The 22,739-nt window shown below is 46.1% G+C and overlaps 2 protein-coding genes and 1 long non-coding RNA gene across 4 annotated transcripts; 2 read left to right on the top strand and 1 right to left on the bottom strand.

The window, feature by feature from the left end:
* The first annotated feature begins 2,166 nt into the window (after nucleotides 1-2,166).
* On the top strand, nucleotides 2,167-9,597 carry LOC307206074 (E3 ubiquitin-protein ligase TRIM32-like). Its single transcript, XM_079958863.1, has 3 exons — nucleotides 2,167-2,346; nucleotides 6,096-6,638; nucleotides 9,182-9,597. The coding sequence occupies exons 1-3, from the start codon at nucleotides 2,335-2,337 to the stop codon at nucleotides 9,527-9,529; spliced, it is 903 nt and encodes a 300-aa protein (XP_079814989.1). The 5' UTR covers nucleotides 2,167-2,334; the 3' UTR covers nucleotides 9,530-9,597.
* Nucleotides 9,598-11,776: 2,179 nt separating this feature from the next.
* On the top strand, nucleotides 11,777-20,515 carry LOC307206480 (protein NipSnap homolog 3B-like). Of its 2 annotated transcripts, XR_013834324.1 has the most exons (7): nucleotides 11,777-11,935; nucleotides 13,630-13,852; nucleotides 15,524-15,679; nucleotides 16,744-16,893; nucleotides 18,767-18,853; nucleotides 18,953-19,348; nucleotides 19,498-20,515. XR_013834324.1 is itself a non-coding variant. In XM_079959797.1 (6 exons), exons 1-6 carry the CDS (start codon nucleotides 11,873-11,875, stop codon nucleotides 19,027-19,029), a joined length of 756 nt encoding a protein of 251 aa, XP_079815923.1. In that variant the 5' UTR covers nucleotides 11,777-11,872; the 3' UTR covers nucleotides 19,030-20,515. The 2 variants fall into 2 exon arrangements, 1 of the variants encoding a protein (XP_079815923.1); XM_079959797.1 differs by having other exon boundaries at nucleotides 18,953-20,515.
* LOC307206644 lies at nucleotides 20,343-22,495 on the bottom strand. The gene is made up of 2 exons (XR_013834451.1): nucleotides 21,770-22,495; nucleotides 20,343-21,536 (listed from the first exon to the last, which is right to left on the bottom strand). It is a non-coding gene; the product is annotated as an uncharacterized lncRNA (long non-coding RNA).
* Between the last annotated feature and the right edge of the window lie 244 nt (nucleotides 22,496-22,739).

Genomic DNA, 22,739 nt, shown 5'->3' on the forward strand with positions numbered 1-22,739 from the left:
TGGAAAGAAAGGCAAAATATGTTTTTTGTGCAAATGAATATGGTTAAGCTAAGGCATGATCTGCTCAAAAGCACACAACACACTAGGCTTGCTGAAGTTAAGTAGGTCTTCACTTGGTAGGTGCTTGAACAGAAAACTAAACTGAGGGACTGCAAGTGTGCTCTTTACGCTTGGAAGACAGGCAGAAAATAAAACAGACATAATGAACAAACTAAACAGCGTAAGAAGTCACATAGTATTACATGATCACATTTTCTTGGGAATCTGCGACTTCTCTATTGATTCTTTTCAAGCGTTCAGTCAGGAGAACAATGACTCCCCTGCTGTTTCAGCAGATGCTGTCTGCAGTTCAAGATGGCCGTTACAGAAGCATCATTTAAAATTTAAGGTTCTGTATCTGTATCCCAAGGGGGTGTTGAAGAGCTATTGCAACGCTGTACAGACAAAAGATTAAGATCTCTGTGTGCTTTTGATAGAAAGGTCACAATGGCCAAGCTGCCAAAAATGGATTTCTTTTAGCCAGTTGCATGAGAGAGACATTGGAGAGAGGGAACCTCTTTTATATTTGTTGTTGTTTTTAGATGGGATCTGTATATTGTTTACCAGGTGACAATTGTATCTGCCTCTTTTATTATAATTTTTATCTTTTATTATGACTGATGGTTAAAACCAATAAAGAAGGAATGACCAACCCACAGTTCAGGGACTTAATCTTTGCCCGCAAGCATTTTTTTGCACCCTCACCTCCCAAGATCTAACTGGTTTTGGTGGCAGTGGCAGTAAAGGGAGCGGTGGGGGGGGGGAGAATATAGATTGTTCTGTAGCTAGACAAAGACTGGTGTCTTGATGGAACTGCAAATTTCCTCCTATCTGGTCATCAGGTCACTTATTTGACCCTGCAGCTAAGCTGGTGCCAAACGTATTGCTCTGCTTTCCTTTGGGCCAGTCATCAGCGAGGTCGGGGGCGGGGCGGATCTTGCTGTCTGGGCAACCCAGGACCTCCATACACACTGCTTGCGCCCCAGGGAGGTGTCTTCAGTGTTGCTAACACAGCGGTTTTACTTCACCCTCAGAGGCGCACTCCACTGTCTTTCGAGACAGATGGATGCCAATGACGTACAGTGGTACCTCGGGTTACAGATGCTTCAGGTTACAGACGCTTCAGGTTACTGATGCTTCAGGTTACAGACTCCGCTAACCCAGAAATAGTACCTCGGGTTAAGAACTTTGCTTCAGGATGAGAACAGAAATCGTGTGGCAGTGGCGCAGCAGCCGTGGGAGGCCCCATTAGCTAAAGTGGGACCTCAAGTTAAGAACAGTTTCAGGTTAAGAACAGACCTCCAGAACAAATTAAGTTCTTAACCCGAGGTACCACTGTATCGGCAGCCTCATGAACCACATGCTCCTCTGTAGTTTACCTCTCACAAAGCTACAATCCCCTCACCTATAACAAACCACATTTCCCAGGATTCTTTTGGGGAAACCCCCTCCATGAGTGTTTGGGGGAGGGTGTCAACACAAGAGCAGGGCCTTTTCTGTGGTGGCTCCCCATTTGTGGAATGCTATCTCCAGGGAGGCTCGCCTGGCCTCACCATTATATATCTTTACACACCAGGCAAAAACTTTCCTCTATAACCAGGCCTTTGGCCTTTAACTTTCTGTGGCCTTTTAGAAGTGGGTGGGATTTTTTAAAAATGTACTTATAATTCCTCTTGGTTTTAACGTATCTATGCAGGGCTTATTTGTTTGGTTTTAGGCCACTTTGGGTTTCCCTGAGCAAGATATAGCGATTGACAAACCAAATAAAAAAAAATTAAAAATGTGCTTTATGTGTGCCTTAAACACTTGGGGTGGATGTGACTACTGACTTTGACTTTCCGTATGCAATTGTAAAATAAAATAATAATAATAATAATAATAATAATAATAATAATGTACCAATCTGTAATTCATATGCCCCCCTCCCCCTCTTTGTATTCTAGGGACATTCCCCACGGTTGTCCAAGGAACAATGCTAGATTCTTATTTTTTGAAGGAGCTAGAGGATGAACAGGTATCAACCCCTCCCTTGCTTGTTTTATGTGCCTTACCTGGATCCTGATCCTGCCTCTGCACACTTCATACAGTTTGCAGCACTGATGTAACAATGGGAGGGGGGGAGGGCAGGGGGCTGGGGTGTACAGAGGAGGGAAAGCAGGAGGCAGCCGTGATGGACAGCTTGCAGGAGAAGAACAGAGCCCGTAGTGAGGCCAGTGGGCAGTGGGCCAGCATTTTGCTGAACCCGGATTCCTGGATGTATAAGAGTTGGGACATCTACCCTGCTCTGCATGCACTATGTACAAAGAGGTAATTTGACCCTGTAGACCTGTAGTTGAGCAGACCTCTTTCCATCACCACCACCCCATTTTCCAGGTACTGTTAAATACCGTATTTTTCGCTCCATAACACGCACCTGACCATAAGACGCACCTAGTTTTTAGAGCAGGAAAACAAGAAGAAAAAAAATTCTGAATCACAGCTTGGGAGGCTTTCCTTCTTCTCATTTTTTTCTCCCCCTCCCCAAGCAGCACAGTCCCCTTTTCCAGCCTCCTCCTCTCCATCCCTTTCGCCCAAACTCCTCAGGTGACGTCTGCAATTTCTCCCCTTCGCTGCTGCCTCTCCTTTGCCCTCTACCATGACTCTCCACTCATGGCAACCTACCCCCTCTCCCTTCACCCAGCTTCTTGGTCCCCCTCCTCTCCGTCCTCTTCCTCCCCTCTCTTGGCAAACAACCTGCCAGCTGCTCCCAAACCTTCCCGGGGCTTCACGGGAAAGGGGAGGCTGCCGGCAGAGTGGTGTGGCTCCCTCACCCCCAAAGAGCAGCCCAGGAGTGCGGGGCAATGGTGAACAGCCTGCCCACTGCTCCCAAACCTTCCCGGGGCTTCAGGGGAAAGGGGAGGCTGCTGGCAACCCGGGAGGGCGGGGTAACGGCGCGCGCCACACTCGGGCGATTTGGCTCCAGGGGGACCACACATTCGCTCCATAAGACACACAGACATTTCCCCTTACTTTTAAAGAGGAAAAATGTGCGTCTTATGGAGCGAAATATACGGTAGATGTATACTCAGAACTAAGCCCCTTAGATTTCAACAGGGTTCATTCTCAAATAATTGGGTGCTTCCCTGGGAAGAGGGATTGGCTGTTAAACCACGCTAAGAAATGTAGCTCTGGAAAAGGTGTGGTTGGGTGCATAACCTCCAACATTTCTCTGATGAAAATCAGGATGTCCTATCCCATAATAATAATAATAATAATAATAATAATAATACCATTTATACCCTGCCTATCTGACTGGGTCGCCCCAGCCACTCTGGGCAGCTTCCAACATATGTATAAAAGCACCATGAAGCATTAAACCTTTTAAAAAACCTTCCCTATACAGGGCTACCTTCAGATAGCTGGGGTCGCCGCAGAACTCCATACCGTCCAACATTTCTCTGACGGAAATAGGGATCTCCTAAGGAAAAACGGGGCATCCTGGGATCATATCAGAAACTGGGATAGCTTCTGTAAATCTGGGATGGTCCCTGGAAAATATTAACACTTGGAGGGTCTGGAAATTTGCTGTTTTACTCTGTGCACATGTGTATTTGTATAAATGCACACAGTGGCATAGTTTTTAGACTCCAGAATTCACTAAGGGTCCCATTTAATTGAGCATTCACCCTGATTTGCTTGCACCAAGCTTACATCGGAGGTTAGGTTATATTTGCTCTCAACTGAGCTTTCGTCCTGATTTGTGTGCAGGGCAGTTACACAACAACATTTATCTGCATTCATTCTGATTTGCTTGCCAGTTGTTTACACATCTTTCCACCAGCCATTCCTCCATCCCCTTCTTTTCATGACATTTCTTCCCCCTGTGCCCTGTTACTTTCTAAACCACAAAAAGTTAAAGTTGTCTTTTTTTAAAAAAAAGATAGATTTATTATACTAGGCGCAGTGGTTCTCAACCTGTGGGTTCCCAGATATTGTTGGACTACAACTCCCATCATCCCTGAGCTCTGGCCTTGCTAGCTAGGAGTGATGGGAGTTGTAGTTCAACAACATCTGGGGACCCACAGGTTGAGAAAGGCTGTAAACTGCTTGAATTCCTCCTGCAAAACAGTGACAGTACAGAGGCTCCTTTTAAGGTTTTATAGGAACTCCCCTCCCCACTCCTGAGATGGAACTGTGTATTACTTTAGGAATTGGGGCACCCTCCTGCTCACTTTGCTGTGGGTGGGTGCGCTCTGGACCTCTGCCCCCCAAATCCTGCTTCATCACTTCCCATTTAGGTCACGCCAGCTTGTTCCTGGGGTTCTTGCAACCCAAAGTACACACAGCAGCTTGTCTCTTCCCCGCCACAGCCATTACAGTCACTGCCACATGTTTCCACTGGGTGGCTCTCCAAACTGAGTATGCTTTTGCTTTGCTTTGCTCTGGCTCGGAGATGGGTTGCTTGGCTGGCTAGCAGGCCTGGGAGCCATCTGGTTTTCAACATTGTGATATATATTACCAGCTAAACATTGTGATTTATCACGGCGTCTGAAATAAGGATGGAGCTATGTAGAGGCACTGGCTGGCTACCAGGCCTGGGCGCTGTCTGGTTTTCAGCATTGTGATGTGTATATCACCAGCTAAACATAAAAAAAATAAATTCCTGTAGCACCTTAGAGACCAACTAAGATATCTGAGTAGGGACGCGGATGGCGCTGTGGGTTAAACCACAGAGCCTAGGGCTTGCCGATCAGAAGGTTGGTGGTTTGAATCCCCACGACGGGGTGAGCTCCCGTTGCTCGGTCCCTGCTCCTGCCAACCTAGCAGTTCAAAAGCATGTCAAAGTGCAAGAAGATAAATAGGTACCGCTCTGGCGGGAAGGTAAATGGCATGACTGGCCACATGACCCGGAAGGTGTACGCCGGCTCCCTTGGCCAATAAAGCAAGATGAGCGCCGCAACCCCAGAGTCGTCCACGACTGGACCTAATGGTCAGGGGCCCCTTTACCTTTAAGATATCTGAAGAAGTGTGCATGCACACGAAACCTATACCCAGAACAAACTTAGTTGGTCTCTAAGGTGCTACTGGACAATTTTTTAATTTATTTCGACTGCGTCACACCAACATGGCTACCTACCTCCAGCTAAACATTGTGATTTATCATGGCATCTGAAATAAGGGTGGTGCTATGTAGAGGCACTGGCCAGCTTCACAGTTTTCCCCACCTTGTGATTTTTGCCTAGCACACACACACACAGACACGTGTCATGATTTGTGATATATTGCTAGGTCACAAAAATTATGAACCCAGTATCACAAAATGGACTTCAAACTGGTTTGGGATGATACATCGCCTGGCCCTAACAGACATCACAATTTGCGATATTTTGCCAGGTCATAAATTAGGAAACCGATACCACGACGTGGACTTCAAACCGAGTTTGGATGATATATTGATATATCGCCCAGCCCTACTGGCTAGACAGAACCGTGTAGTCTCACGTTCCCACACCATCTTCACTGTATTGCTAGCAAGCAGACGGAGAATGGATTGTTTGCTTTGGCCTCAAGAGGGCTTTGGAGAAGGCTGAGATGAATTCGAGGAGGAAAAGTCCATCAATGGCTAATAGACAAAGCAGCCCCAAATGCAGCCTCCATGTGCAGCTACAGCTTACCCTTAATTAACATTTATACTGGGGACTAATGACAACAAAAGGTAGCTATCCTGCAGGCTTTGCAGAGGTGTCTTTCTAGCCACTATTAGAAGCAAGACTAGATGGACTCTGGTTCGGATCTTGAAATGTGATTCTTACGTTCTTAAGCAAGAGTTCATACGCAAGATCATATTAGCTGTGCCTTAACTTTAAAGAGGTCCAGAATATGCCCTGTTGCTTTGTAAGTTTAAACGCTAGAGGTGTAGCATTCTTCTTCAGCCTGAGCCTAATTTAGGGGACCACTTGTTGCATCCGAACAAAGTGGAACGTCTAACGGACAAAAGCTTTGGTCACAAAATATGTTTCGCTAGCCTAAAAGGTGCCATCCGACTCATTGCTGTCTGTTCCTTTTCTGTTTGTTAGTTAGAACAAGTTCTCAGATTTAACAACAAATGGAAACTTTCCGGAATCCAGAAGATCCACTACAACTCTCTAGAAAAGATAGTGGGAGGATATGGCACAATCCCCGGCAAGCTGATTTGGCCAAACAGCCTGACAACAACTCCCGAAGGTGACTTGGCCGTGAAAGACAGTGGAACTGGGCACATCCAGATCTATAGCGCAGATGGTCAGGTTAAACAAAGGTTCCCTTATGGATTCGAACCAATTAAAGGGCTGGGGGACATTACCTGCATGAAAAATGGCGTGCTTCTCGTTACCAACGGGACCAGAATCATCCAGCTTTTCAGCAAAGATGGGGAGCTGATCCACGAGCTGAAGTCTCCGAAAATCACCTGGCCTAATTCATATGGGATAGCCGTCTTGAAAGCGAACAAAATTGCAGTGACAGACTGGAGTGACGGAGGGAAAATTAACATCATTGGAGTGGACTGGAGAATGAACGCCGTTCTGAAGACAAGTTCCATAGAAGGGTTTCATAGGCCGGTGCGGGTGGTAGCCAATAAGGTACAGTATGAGACCCCAGAAGGGCCAAATTTCTGCTTATTGGTTGGTAGCACAGAATGCTTCAAGCCTCTGCCTAAGTTTAGACAGTGGAGTGGGCAGCAACTAGAGAAATGGGAGCATTTGGGCCTTTGGAAAGGAAGGCAGCAGGAGGGCCTCCTTCTGTTTACTCCTCTTGGCACCCTTGTAAAGGACTGTTTGAGCATCCCAGCTGCTCAGGGTTCCATGCAACCTTACCTGTAGCACCTGGTTGAGTGTCAGAGGGCTGGATGGATCCTTGCACTGATCAGGCCAGCAAGGCAACTGAGAGAGAAAAGGAGTACACAGCTTGTGGTTTGTGAAAGATGCAGGCAGAAACCAGAACATATCTCAACAAGATGTACATGCCAAGCTTTGGCTTGGATTGATGCCTTTTGATCGGCTCAAAGTTAATCAAATTGATAGACCGCTTCACATTGGAGCACTGTACACGTTAAAAAACCCCCACAGAAACACAATACAGTGGTACCTCAGGTTAAGTACGGTACTTAATTCATTCCGGAGGTCCGTTCTTAACCTGAAACTGTTCTTAACCTGAAGAATGGTGAAACTTTAGCTAATGGGGCCTCCTGCTGCTGCCGTGCCGCTGGAGCACGATTTTTGTTCTCATCCTGAAGCAAAGTTCTTAACCTGAAGCACTATTATGGGTTAGCAGAGTCTTTAACCTGAAGCGTATGTAACCTGAAGCGTATGTAACCTGAGGTACCACTATATCTAAGAACAATAAAGTTGATTCAACCAACTCTAAAAGAACAACATATGCACCCTGAAAACAATGGAACCATTTCATCTGATATAAAATTGACTGGCCTCAGGAAAGGCCTTTGGTTGGGAGTTCCCCCCCCCCCCATATTATCCATATTGAGTGCCCATGAGCCCCAGTGGGGAATATGTTTCACTTGATGCACAGATAGTTCAGCTGGTTAGAACAGGGGCCAGCAAACGTTTTCTGCAGGGGACCGGTCCACTGTCCCTCAGACCTTGTGGGGGGCCGGACTATTTTTTTGGGGGGGGGAGGGGGAAATGAACGAATTCCTATGCCCCACGAATAACCCAGAGATGCATTTTAAATAAAAGCGCACATTCTACTCATGTAAAAACACGCTGATTCCCAGACAGTCCATGGGCCAGATTTAGAAGGCGATTGGGCCGGATCCAGCCCTCAGCCTTAGTTTGATCCTCAGAGTCCTTTCCAACTCTACAATTCTATGATTCTATGTGCACAGAGACCTTCTGACTCACAGGCAGAAATATGCATGTACGGGTGTTATGTACTGAGTCGAATAGGATCCAAACTGCAGCAGTCTGATTGGTCCTAGAACAATAGGATCCAAAAGGCAGCAGTCTGATTGGTCCTAGAACAATAGGATTCAGAATGCAGCAGTCTGATTGGTCCTAGAACAATGCAGCAGTATGATTGGTTGGCAGGAACCACCCAATCATGCTCCAGATAGAAGTGAATCCACAACCTGATTGGCTTACAGTAGAATTCCGGAATTAGCCAATCATGTGCAGCCCATTGTGTAAATAATGTATATAAAGCAGATACTTTGAGGGGACTTTCATTCATTCCTCCTCACCACTATGAGCTGAATAAAGAGCATGAAATCAGTTTGCGACTCTGAGTATATTTCAACGGGCATGGCTGATGTTGATGTGGATCCCACTGGATGGGTTGGATGCAATATGGATGGCATTCACAACTGCCCCTGGATGGACCTACGGTAGATGGGGCCAAGATTTTCAAGCGGCCCCAGCTGCTTTCTGGCCCTGTCAGTTAGCGACTTCTTTGTTTCTTTGCATTCTCTTTTCCCTATTTAATCTCACTTGTATTAAACCTCACATTGAAGTAGGTGGACATTTGCTCTCTGAATCATCCAACTAAAGGTTTCAATCCAATACGCATCCCGGTGAAGTATGTGCTGGTTTCTGCCTTAACCTTTGACAAATAGCAAACTTGGTTCCCCCTATGAGTCAGTGTGTGGTATAGTGTCAGAAGAGCACTGGACCCAGGTTTGGTGTTCAAAGCTCTGCACAACCACAGAAACCACAGGGTGTCAGACTTGGCTTATGTGGAGTTGAGAATGGAGAAAAAGGAGGAGAGCAAATAAGAAGTCCCTTAGTCCTTCAGGTCAGAGAGTATCACCAGGCCTAGTCTTTCACCTGGTCTGTTGGGATAAGGAATTTATTTGTCTGTGCCTGAATTTGATCACACAGGTTGAATCCTTGCCTGACGGCCCTCAGGTCACAACTTCAGGACTTGTTCTGTGCTCAGATCCTCATCCCTAGTGACTCTGGGCCAGTTACTAACTCTCACCAGATCCTACTATGCAAGGCTGTTGTGAGACTATTTCCCTAAGTTCTTTTGGAAGGTGGGAGGGATAGCTGGGTGAGTAATAAAGGCACTGTTTCCTGAGTTACAAAGCGGCTTTTCTAAGACCTGTGTGAAATACTGTTAACATTGTTCTCTCTTCCACCCCCTTCACTCCACAACTTTGCCCCCACAGAATGACGAAATCTTAGTTACAGAAGGGCAGCTTTTCGGAAGGTACCAGGGCTGCTGCATCAAAGTTCTCGACAAGGGAAATAAGGTAAAAAGGACCATAGGGCCGCGGTACGGGCATGTTCATACCTTCGAAAACCCTTCTGGCATCTGTGAGGATGGGCACGGGAACATCTTCGTATCTGACGAAGGAGAAAACTGCATTGTGATGTTTAATCCCGACTCATCCCTCAGTACTGTGTTGGTGAACGAGGGCCTGCAAGGACCAAGCGGACTCTCCATGCTGGACCATGGGATGATAGCTGTCACCGACTGCTACAACCACTGTGTTAAAATCTATCGGTACAAATGAGCAAGTCACCACCTTCAATGAGCAAGGGAACTCACTGGAATAAACACAGCTGACTCTCTGCCATCCCAGCCTTGCTTCCAGCTTCTAGCTCACATAACTCAACTATCCACTCTGGTCTAGGCTTTTCTAACTACCAGCTAGCTAAGGGAGGGAGGGGCCCACCCGTTTGTTATCTGGCACAAAGCCACTTCCTTTGTTACTTTAATGGCCCATACTTAGGCTATTGCCTCATCAGGATGCTACCCGGGCTAGTCCAGGAATTTGAATTCTTACTTGCTGGATGCAGGAATTAGAAGAGTCTTGGCATGCAGCCTAACCACCCACCCCAAGCCATAGCATCCCTAAAGCCTGTGATATATTACAGTGGTATCTTGGGTTAAGAACTTAATTCGTTCTAGGGGTCCGTTCTTAACCTGAAACTCTTCTTAACCTGAAGTACCAGTTTAGCTAATGGGGCCTCCCGCTGCTGCCACACTGCTGGCACGCGATTTCTGTTCTCATCCTGAAACAAAGTTCTTAACCTGAGGTAATATTTCTGGGTTAGCAGAGTCTGTAACATGAAGCGTCTGTAACCCGAGGTATACACTGTACTTATGTATACAGTCTGCAATGTTTAGCCCAAACCGATGCGTGGCAAATATTCCCACTCCTGCAGCCATTTTGGATGGTCCCAGAGAACAAAATCTGTAGCTGATTTTCCATCCCAATGCAGCACATCCATGCTTGCTGACACGGGAAGAAAATGTGTGTTTCTGTTTCTGTAATGTCCTTCGGAGGCAGGCTGGATGGGCACACCCCATTGGCTATTTTGCAGCAACATGCTCATGTCTCCTGTTCTAAAAAGATTAAGCCTTGTGGCCACCTTTACAGAGTAGTTAAAACAAATTACGTTCACATACACTGCCAGCCTGCAGTTAGAAAGCTGAGCATGGGCGAGGGAGAGAAAGAAATCAAAGGAACAAGGACATGCCTGCCCCATTCCTAAAAACCTCTTGGTAAGAAGCTCTTCGACAGTGGAGCAGATGAGAGGTGGTGGACTCTCCTTCCTTGGAGACTTGTAAGCAGAGGCTGGATGATCAACTGCCATGTATAAAATCATAATTGTAGAGTTGGAAGAGATCCCTCAGGGTCATCTAGTCCAACCCCCTTGCAATGCAGGAATCTCTTGCCCAATGTGGGGCTCAAACACACAACCCTGAGTCTCATGCTCTACCAACTGAGCTATACTTGCACCCAGTGCTTCTTTTTTTTGTTCAGCCGGAGCTCACCAGAACCCCATTCCGGCACCTCTCAGGTGGGCGCCCATTGACATTTGACGAGAACAAGGTTCATGGTGAGCTCCAGCCCCTCTTTTTCTAGAAAAATAGCCCTGCTTGCAACTATGATCTAGGTGAGATTCCTGTATTGCCTCCATAGCCTTTTCTTCTCCCGAAGGTGTCCTGCAAGACAGCAGTTCAGGTTCAGAGTTTTCCTTCTCCTAAATGGGCTACCTTCCCAGGTTGTCAAGCCCCATCTGCCCCTCACTTCCCTCTACAGCCCGTGTAGAAACCACCTTCTTGACCATTGGACCCAGTATGGTTCTGGTTCTGGTCCACTCAATCTGACGGAGCCTGTCTTCACATGCAGGAGATGTCCCTAACTCACCAAGGATTTGACACCCATCTGCTACCCTCACCTGGTTTAGTGATTTCCTGGGATGTGGCCACGGTCCATGCTGACAGCATCTAGGAGCCACTGTTGAGTGCAGGGGGGCCAGGGACCAAAGGTGGACAAACTACCTTTTTGGCACCACGGAAGTGGGGTGCGGTGCCAACTCTTGAATAAAATATTGGGGGACCCAGGTAAGACACACACCCCGTACACAAAATCAATCGCAATATGCGGTGCACGCACGCCATTTGAATCCACAGGATCCTGTTCATTTGAAACGAAAATGTCAACGTAGTCCGGACGAGATCAATCTTTCTGCCTCTTCGCAAGGCGGGGGGAGAGCCTTGTGAGCCGACAAACAGGTTTATTCATTCATTATCACCCTCACCCAATCTTTCCAGAATGACCATAAGGCATTTAAAAAAGGCACGCAATTATCATCTGTTTGGTTACAACAGCTGAGTTCATTGCTTCTGGTTTGCAAAGCGTTTTAACTACCAAACTGGAACCCCAAAACATTTATGGACGATTGCAGTCTACCTTCCCGGTTTGGCGATCTTCCTGCAGCTGCTATTCTTAGAAAGCGCCACGCGTCTTTTTGTCTCCCTGCAGCCTCCATAGGCAAAGGGTCGGGGCGAAGCCGTGCAAGGAGCCTTTTGCTTCCTTGGCAGCAAAGCAGACGGCGGGCGCTGCATGATGGTCTCGCACGTCCTCGGCTCCCTCCGCAGAGCTGCCTTATCGCGGTGCAAAGCCCAGGTAAAGCCGGGAAAGAGGCGCCAGGCTTCAGATTTCTTCTCCTGGCTTCCCAAGTCCATCGGGAACGAGGCTGCCAACTTTTAAACTGCTTTTCTTTTCTGTGCAGTTGCGCATTTAAACGTGCCCATGGGTATGGAGACCATACCATTTTTAACCGTATCACATTTTCCGGGAAGGGTAGGGGAAAACCGTCACCTGCTCATTTTCACGCAGCGAGCTCCTGTTTCAGACACCCGGGATTTGGGGAAAGGAAGGTTCCCCGTTCCCACGTGGGGAGGCGGACACGCTTGTAGGGTCCCCCTGCCTATAACAGGCAGGCACCCAACAGGTGTGTGGCGCTTCCAAGATGGGTAGGTGTTACCTGTTGGATTTCTGCCTGCTACGTGAATCTTTAACGGTGCAGGAGCCTGCCCGGAGAGGAGGAAAGCAGAGGCACGCTGGAAAGGATAATATTCCTTCAGTATAAATCTCCACCATTGCTGACTCTCATAGATTAGTTGCCTCATTCGGTTTGGATTTCCAGCTTTCTAACTGGCCCCTGTGCCTTTAAGATACAGGTGATTCACCTTCTTCAGCTCAAGAACTGCCGTCAAGGTTAGCCAACCGGAAGGTTGCAGGCCAGAGGTGATCATTGGCAAAGGCCCCACCAAAAACGCACACACAGCACATTGCATTGGTACTTAATTCGTTCCGGAGGTCCATTCTTAACCTAAAACTGTTCTTACCCTGAAGCACCATTTTAGCTAATGGGGCCTCCCACTGCCGCCGCGCCGTCAGAGCACGATTTCTGTTCTCATACCGAAGCAAAGTTCTTAACCCGAGGTACTATTTCTGGCTTAGCGGAGTCTGAAGCGTATGTAACCTGAAGCATCTGTAACATGAGGTACCACGGTATTGCTGCCCTTCAGGGTCTACACTGGCCCCTTGTTCTCTTGCGGAAATGATTCAAGCTACTGATCCTAATCTACAGGTTTCCCAGTGCACTCGCTTCTTTGTATCCTATTGCAATCTCCAAGATTCATTGAGAATGCCCTTTTCACGAGACCATATGTGCATCAGAAGGCAACTGGATTAAAGACAGATGTTCCCATGACCGCCTCTCCCTCACCGCTGCCCAAGTTGCAGAATTCTCCTTCTGCCAGAGCATTTTTAAAAAATATATTGTAAGATCCAGTGCTGTCCTTTGGAATTTAGGAATAAGTCAGGAAAGGGTGGGAAATTTCAAGGAAGTTGATAAAATGTTTTTATGCGATTCTTCTCTCTCTGCTGTTTTTTCTTCCCCAAACTAGTCTTCAGGATGTGCAATGAATTTAAATTTATATGTGTAGCCATTGAAGATGAAACGCTAGTGAGCAAACAAGATCAAACTTGTTTAGGGAAATTTTTAACGTTTGGTGTTTTATGGTGTTTTTAATATTCTGTTGGGAGCCGCCCAGAGTGGCTGGGGAAACCCAGCCAGATGAGCAGGCTGCAAATAAATTATTATTATTATTATTATTATTATTATTAATTTATTTAGGTTTGTTGCACTAAGTAGATTAAAAAATTAAAGAAGCATTTGCAGCTTCACATACTAAAACTATACCTTGTAATACTACTGATCCAAATAATTATTAGCATGGCTGCAAACTTAGAAACAAAACCCTCATTTCATTTTCTAACTGGAATTCTTGCTTTTATGTCTCTCTTTTAAGCCAAGTCTGTATCAGGTTTGCTCGTCTCTTGCCACAGGACCCAGGCAAGATGTTGGCACCTTCTATGAACTCCGTACTTATGATATCAAACCAGCAAAGGCAAAGGAATTCCTTGAGTTGGTCAGTAAAAGCATCAACATTCGCGTGGCTCATTCAGAGATGATTGGATTCTGGACAGCGGAGTTTGGGTCAATGAATAAGGCTTTCCATATTTGGAAATATGGTAGGTACTACGCGGTAGCGCTTTAACCATGTGGGACCTCTATGCAGATCCCGAGTAGGATATTTCTCAAGCGATTGTAGATATTTCGGGAAGGTTTACTGCCAGGTTAATTTGCTGCAATTGTTGTAGGTAAAGGTAAAGGTAAAGGGACCCCTGACCATTAGGTCCAGTCGTGACCGACTCTGGGGTTGCGGTGCTCATCTTGCTTTATTGGCCGAGGGAGCCAGCGTACAGCTTCCAGGTCATGTGGCCAGCATGACTAAGCCGCTTCTGGTGAACCAGAGCAGTGCACGGAAATGCCGTTTACCTTCCCGCTGGAGCGGTACCTATTTATCTACTTGCACTTTGACGTGCTTTCGAACTGCTAGGTTGGCAGGAGGAGGGACCGAACAACGGGAGCTCACCCTGTCGCAGGGATTCGAACTGCCGACCTTCTGATCAGCAAGTCCTAGGCTCTGTGATCTAACCCACAGAGCCACCTGTGTCGCTGCAATTGTTGTAGGTGTCTGTATCCAAATTCAGACCTGGGATTCTGGAGTCCAGGTGGCTGAAGCCAGAGATCAGAAGCAGTGCTGTGTTTGACCAAGCAATAGGCCAGACTCCTAGTATTTGTATCAGTCCTAGTTAGCACAGAGACTTCCAATGGCCTTTCAATCACAAAAGTTGATATTGCACACCTAGGCTGTGCCCATGCTAGAGCATTCATGCAGAGGTGGACCAGTTTTTTTTCTGTCTGCATGTTTTTGTAGCTTCATCCACACATGAGCACTTTTGGTCTTATGCTCCAAAATCATTCTCAATGTTTCCCACCCACGCTGGCAGACAGTGCTCAACGGGATATATTTGCGCTGTGTGTTGTGTCATCCTTTCCATTGGTATTTCCCCACCAACCATAAATTCTGAAAACCTGGTGGGTTTCTTGGGTATGCACATAGGTATTTGCCTCGATACACCTGCTTAAGAAACAAATTGTCCTTGTGCAAGAACAAAATTCCATCATACCAGAATATTATTACAGTGGTACCTCAGGGTACAGACGCTTCAGGTTACAGACTCCGCTAACCCAGAAATAGTACCTCAGGTTAAGAACTTTGCTTCAGGATGAGAACAGAAATTGTGCGACAGCAGCAGGAGGCCCCATTAGCTGAAGTGGTACCTCAGGTTAAGAACAGTTTCAGGTTAAGAACGGATCTCCAAAACGAATTAAATTCTTAACCTGAGGTAAAGGTAAAGGTAAAGGGACCCCTGACCATTAGGTCCAGTCGTGGCCGACTCTGGGGTTGTGGCGCTCATCTCGCTTTATTGGCCGAGGGAGCCGGCGTACAGCTTCCGGGTCATGTGGCCAGCATGACTAAGCCGCTTCTGGCGAACCAGAGCAGCGCACGGAAATGCAGTTTACATTCCCGTCGGAGTGGTACCTATTTATCTACTTGCACTTTGACGTGCTTTTGAACTGCTAGGTTGGCAGGAGCGGGGACCGAATGACGAGAGCTCACCCTGTCACTGGGATTCGAACCGCCGACCTTCTGATTGGCAAGTCCTAGGCTCTGTGGTTTAACCCGAGGTACCACTGTATTATTGTTGTTGTTGTTGTTGTTGTTGTTGTTGTTGTTAGCCTGCCCATCAAACCTGGCCGATGGAGTTCTAACACTTCTTTGCTTTCTTATATAGACAACTTTGCCCACAGGAGAGCTGTAAGGAAAGCTGTGGTCGCTGATAAAGAATGGCAGGAAAGATTGTCAGTACTTCTTCAATTCCTAGACAAGCAGCATATGGAAATTGCTTACATGGTCCCCTGGTGTGAGCTCGGGAGTTCTCCAAAGCCAGGTGAGCTGTCTTACTGCACTAACAGTATATGGTACTGGTCTTTAGTATTGGAACAAATTTCAGGGAGCATTTTGAGGAGAGGGCATAAGTAACATTACTGTGCTACCAGAGAGCTCTGGTTAAAGTTACCACAGGCTGCTCTGGCCCTTTCTGGTCACTGGGTCAAGGGGGAAGAGGAATTCCTATGAGACGTGCCCGGGAAATGTGGTGCTGTGCAGATTCCTAATTTCTGGAAGAAGCCTCTCCAAAGCTCATGGGCGTAGCCGGGGGGGGGGGGGCAGCTGCCCCCAATCAATAAAAATACATAGCTAACTGAGGTTCTCCCCCCCCCCAACAAAAGGCCTGCCCCCTGCAACAAAAATCCTGGCTATGTCCATGCCAAAGCTCTTCATTCTTTGCAGTTGAATTTGAAACATGCTTCATACTGTAGTAGAATCATTTGGTCAAAAATAAAACAGACATGCAAGGAGGTAAGCAGGAGAAACAGAAGTGGAATTTTTCGTAGCCTGATCTCTCCCCCCCCCCCCCCATTAATGGACCTAAGCTACAGCTTTGCTTCAAAACATCCATATTTCATAGTGATTCAAAAAACAGTCCATGTCTCCCAGTATATTTCGTCGTTCATATCGGTATAATATCTTTCCATATCCATAGCTTCCCCCTGAGATAAAATTGTTCTGCCCACTTCCGATCTTGAGATGTTTTTAATCCCCTTCTCTAAAATACACTTACCCACAGATAAGGGTAGAAGAACTAGACGTTATACGGATTTGCAGGGGAGAATTGGCAGTGACTGGTACATAGTTGTAACTTCTCAAAAACGAAAAATAAATTAGAAACCTAAGCACGCTGTTCAAAGAGTGGGAAGCATAGATGTTCATGAAATGCAGAAATAAGATTTTGGGTCGCCATCAAAGAACTAAAAAGTAGGCTGAAAATAAATTGTGAAGCAAATAAGAATGTTGGTGAAGATATCGGCATAGGGTGAGCAGCTTTTTATTTTTTATTTTACTATCTAGCTGATAATTTCTCTCTCCTCCCTCTACCCCACCCCACCTGTCTAGGAGTTTATGAGTTGGTTACTTATCAGTTGAAACCAGGTGGACCCGCTTTGTGGGGAAAGTCATTTAAAGCAGCGATTGATGCGCACATCAGCAAAGACTATTCTAAACTGATTGGTGTCTTCCATACAGAATACGGATTACTTAATACAGGTACAAAACCTATTCCCTGTGTTGTTATGATCTGTAGTTTCACACATAGAATCATAGAACTGTAGAGTTGGAAGGGACCCTGAGTACCATCTAGTCCACGCATGTCCGAAGTCCGTTTCGGGGGCCTAATGCGGCCCACCTGCCTGTGTAATCCGGCCCCTGTGGCAGTTTATTTCCTGGGGTAAAATCCTTAAAAAAAACTTCAACCCTAAAAAAAGGTCAACGACTTTGGTTGGCCCTCACGGCCCTTCACTTCATCAAATCTGTCCCTCTTTGATCTAGTCCAACCCCCTGCAACGCAGGAATATGCAACTGTCCCATACGGGGATCGTACCGGCAACCTTGTCATTATCAGCACCACATTCTATTCCAGTGAGCTATCCAGGCTGTTCGTCATGCTCGGTTAGACATGCTGGTCTCCATTCATATCTGTGGAGGGACCTGACATGCACCGACATTCCTTTGTGCTATGGATTATGTGCAGTGGTAAAGCAGAAAGTCATATCTTGAAGCTGTTGTCTTAATCCTGTGACTTCTCCCCTTCTTTGTTAATCACTTCCATTTATCATCACACCCTCCCATATTTGGCCATGCATAGGAGCTAATGATGAAAGGTACTTCTGAACATGCACAGAGTGAGTTTACATAAAGACATAAGAAGAGTACTGTTGGGTCAGATCAAAGTCTCGCCCAGCAACCTGTTCTCACAGTAGCCAATCAGATGCCCATTGGGACTTGTGCGCCCCGGATCTTCCTCTCTAGATCTGGGTGTTGCAGATATTAATATTATGCAGTTTGAAGTAACTGGGTGCATGAAAACTGACTCCTTTTGGAAATGAAGCATTGTCCAGACCCATGAAAACATTGTTCAAATTTTACTAGCAGAACTCTTCAAAATAAAACAGAAACATCAAATGATATATCCAAAAATATTCATACAATGTCTTGTGCTGTCCAGCACAGGCTCTGCATCTTAGAAAATATGAAATAACCCAAACAGACCTATAAGCAAAGGTCTCTCTCTCTCTCTCTCCCCACAACCTGCTTTCCAGCCTTCATTGGCCTTAGTGTCACGGTCTGGTTCACAGGCGATCGAAGTCCCAGCTGGGGACATTGGGACCAGGGGCAAGATGGCGGGGTGGGAGCAGGAACGGGAGTCCAGAAGCCAGAAAACCAAGAGTCCAAGGGTCAGAGAGCCAGGAGTCAAGAAGCCAAGGGCCCGAGGATCAGGAAGCAATGAGTCACGAAGTCAGGGGTCCAAGGATCAAGAAGCAAGGAGTCAAACACAGCATGGCAGGGAATATGTTGCTGTGGCAAAGAGCTAAAGGGAAAATGCTGACCTTATATCCCTTCCCGGCTCTTGCCACCAGGTGCTGTGAGTTACCAATCGGCCTCACCTGTGTGGCCATGCCTTGCCTCTTCAGAACAAACTTAGGAAAGCCCCAGTCCTGCAGAGTCCTATTGGTCACAGGGCCTGGCTCCTGCACGCACTCCTGACACTTAGGCTGAGAGCTTCATCTACATCTTCACTCCATAGAGCTTGGGAGACCAAGACTCAAAGGCAGCTCCCTTCAAAATGGAGATTTGCAACTCAATACCTTCATTACGTGATCTAAGGTTACAACACTCACATGTTAACTAGCAGAAAACAACAATTAGATTCACTCAGCAAAAGCCCAGAGTCCTTTAGAAAACAATACTGGAAAAACCCCAATATTAGCAACCCTTCAGCAATACATGTTTAGCCACATTCCATTTTAAACCTTCATTAGTACACATACATTTTTCATTTCTGTTTGAACTGAATCAGTTATACTTAACCGTGGATAAACTTTTTCCAGAGCTGACCTTGGTTTTGCTCCTGTTTTCACAGTTCATGTGCTTTGGTGGTATGAGAATCCTGATAGCCGTGCGGCTGGGAGGCATTTTGCCCACGAAGATGCCAGGGTGGTAGCAGCAGGTAAGAGGTGATGGTGTGTCTTGGCGTATGTGCCAACATTTCTTTAACGCTGCTCAGAAAGTTTAACCCGGTTTTGTCCTACATTGCATTTACTTTCAGTACGGGAGAACGTTCAGTACTTGGAATCCCAGCAAAACATGCTCCTGATTCCTGCACCATTTTCGCCTTTGAAATAGTTCTCTAACAGATGAAAGGCAACAGATGAACAAATCCTTTCTTTATTTCGGCACTTCTATCCTCCAAGTGCAATGTTTGTGCCTTGATGCATATTGAGTGTAGTCTTGCAAAATGTTGAATTGCGTGTGCGAAACTTGATGTTCCCGCCGCTTGCTAGCAAAGAATACACACTAGCTTGCTTGTCTTTAAAATATGTAGATTCAAACTATAGTTATGTATTTACTTATTATGACATTTATATCCCATTTGTCCTCCAAGGGGTTTAAATGGGCTTATATGCTTCTTCTCTCCATTATATCCTCACATCAGCCCTGTGAGGTAGGCTAGGCTGAGTGATAGTGATTAGTCCGAGGTCACCCGGACTTCATGGTTACTTCATGGCCAAATGGGAATTTGAACCCCTGGTCTCTCAGTTCCTGGACTGAATATCTAATCACACTGGCTCTCAAATTCTGTGAACATCTTAGGTTACATTTAACACACAATCAGCTCTTAGGTTTTTATCATAGATAAGTGAAAATATGCAGGACAAATCTGAGCTGATGCTTTTTGTTTTATGCACATACCATTTTAAAATCGTGAAAAGTAAAGTAAAATAAAATATTACACCCCCAAACATCCCAGAATCCCACTGGATTAATCATAGCCTTAATGGGGAATCTACCATACATTAACATATAATTCCTAGTACTGCTTTTACAGATTAACATCCACTATCCAGATTACATGAACAGTGTTAAAATTAGAGATGCATTTCCTAATAATGTTTTACAGTAACTATAATAGATTGTTCAGGCTACATCTGATTACTTTGTGGGATTTGTTATGGGAAGAAATGACGATCAGGGTTGTCAATGTAAAATTAAAAAATGGATGAAGTCCTTCTGAAACACCCCCCAACTGAATTGTGTAATATTTTAGTAACTGGTTTTTCCCTGCATTTTAGAGGACAACTATTTCCCCAGGGTTTAAGCTTTTAAGCCCAATAAACTTTTCTAAAAACCCGAAGTTTTATAGCACAATGAGAGGTTAGCCTTCAACTATCCCAAGTCATACACCCACACCTCTGGGAAAGTGTCCTCTACAACCCGTTTCAACATGTCATTCTGGCACATGACACTATCAGATATGGTGCACCTATACGGCAATTATAAGCAAAAGCAGAAATAGAACCGAAGACTAAATCTCAAGGGGTGCAATACTGTTTAGTCGCCTGGGCCCCTTTCCTGATGCATACCTCTGTCCCACCCCATAGGTATATTTCCATGAGTCACAAAAGGAACTCTGTTTTGATTTTGAAATTAGTTTTTCTGTTTCTAAAATCGCACCATGCACAACAGTGGGGCTTTTGTACCATGTCCCCCAACACTCCCCCATTTCCCTTTTTAATTTAACATAATCAGACAGAACAGGAATTCTATAAAGCTCGCTGGTTATTTTGTTACTTTCTTTTTGGTTAGTTCTAATAAAGATATTAATCTGCCAGCACTTTGATGTTTTTATTCTAATACACCAGGCACCCCCAAGCTCGGCCCTCCAGATGTTTTGGGACTACAACTCCCATCACCTCTAGCTAACAGGACCAGTGTTCAGGGATGATGGGAGTTGTAGTCCCAAAACATCTGGAGGGCCGAGTTTGGGGGCGCCTGTAATACACCAATGTGGTCGCAAGCATTTCAGACTGCCTGATTTGTATACCTTAAGTGTGTGTGTACGCACATGGACATTAGACATTTACATATATTTTGGACTTTTAAATCCTACCAGCAGCACTAGTTCCTGCTACCCCTGGGATTCATGCCCTTGGCAATTAAGGAACTTCATTCTTCTCACCAGCTGCCAATCCTGGCTACGCAGAGGGATGTCTGGGACTGATGGGTCCTGAGAGAGCTTGTTGCTTAAGGAAGCACCACCAAAAACTGCCTCTCAGAATAATACATACAGTGCAGGATGACTTGCTGTGTGTGGAAGGCTGCTGCTTTTCGTTATCACCCGTTTTGTTTTCGTTGTTGTTGTTGTTAATTGAATTTATATACCACTCTATACCCGGAGGTCTCAGGGCAGTTCACAGGGCAAAATCAAAATAAAAACAACAACATTTTAAAAGGGAATAGATATCAAGCAGATCAACCAAAGGCCTGGTAAAAAAGGAATGTTTTTCCCTGGTGCCTAAAGCTGTACAATGAAGGTGCCAGGCGAACTTCCCTGGGGAGAGCATTCCACAGACAGGGAGCCACTGCAGAGAAGGCCCTGTTCTCATATTGCCACCCTCTGGACCTCTTGAGGAGGGAGGCACACAAAAAAGGGCCTTGGAAGATGATCTTAGAGTCTGGGTAGGTTCATTTATATACAGTGGTACCTCGGGTTACATAAGCTTCAGGTTACATACGCTTCAGGTTATACACTCTGCTAACCCAGAAATAGTGCTTCAGGTTAAAAAATTTGCTTCAGGATAAGAACAGAAATGGGGCTCCGGCGGCGCGGCAGCAGCAGGAGGCCACATTAGCTAAATAATAAGAATAATAATTTTTTATTTATACCCCGCCCTCCCCAGCCAAGGCCGGGCTCAGAGCGGCTTACAAGCAATAATAAAAACAAGATGAATGATTACAAACTTAAAAACAAAAATAAAATACAACATTAAAATAATGGAACATTAAAATATTAAAATGTAGCCTCATCGCAGGAGGAGAAGGAAAAGGAAAAAAAAAAAGAGAGGGAGGGAGGGAATCAAAGCACCTAAAGTGGTGCTTCAGGTTAAGAACAGTTTCAGCTTAAGAATGGACCTCCGGAACGAATTAAGTACTTAACCCAAGGTACCACTGTACTGTTAAAGGTAAAGGGACCCCTGACCATTAGGTCCAGTCGTGACCGATTCTGGGGTTGCGGCGCTCATCTCGCTTTATTGGCCGAGGGAGCCGGTGTACAGCTTCCGGGTCATGTGGCCAGCATGACTAAGCCGCTTCTGGCGAACCAGAGCAGCACACGGAAACGCCGTTTACCTTCCCGCCGGAGAGGTACCTATTTATCTACTTGCACTTTGACGTGCTTTCGAACTGCTAGGTTGGCAGGAGCAGGGACCGGACAATAGGAGCTCACCCCGTTGCGGGGATTCGAACCACCGACCTTCTGATCAGCAAGTCCTAGGCTCTGTGGTTTAACCCACAGCACCACCCACGTCCTATATACTGTTACACATGCCTAATAACAAGCTGGCTCCTTCATCTGCCCTAGCTGCAACAAAACACGTCTCTCCCGTATCGGTTTCTACAGCCACGGCAGGCGCCGTAACCTTCCGATGGTTTGACTTCACCCACAAAGGCACCCTCCCAACAGTAGATGCCAGCATGTGTTACATGCCACATTCAATCTCTGCCAAGTGGAAGATCCCAGGGAGGTTCCAGGCACTCTCCCAGGGTTTGGTTTCACTTGGAAAATCAAGCAGCCTGCAGCGTCTTAGAGATATGGCTTGTTGTTGTTGTTGTTTAGTCGTTTAGTCGTGTCCGACTCTTCGTGACCCCATGGACCAGAGAACGCCAGGCACTCCTGTCCTCCACTGCCCCCCGCAGCTTGGTCAGACTCATGCTGGTAACCTCGAAAACACTATCCAACCATCTCGTCCTCTGTCGCCCCCTTCTCCTTGTGCCCTCCATCTTTCCCAACATCAGGGTCTTCTCCAGGGAGTCTTCTCTTCTCATGAGGTGGCCAA

This window comes from Podarcis cretensis, assembly GCF_951804945.1.
Source record: "Podarcis cretensis genome assembly, chromosome: 17".
NCBI lineage: Eukaryota > Metazoa > Chordata > Lepidosauria > Squamata > Lacertidae > Podarcis > Podarcis cretensis.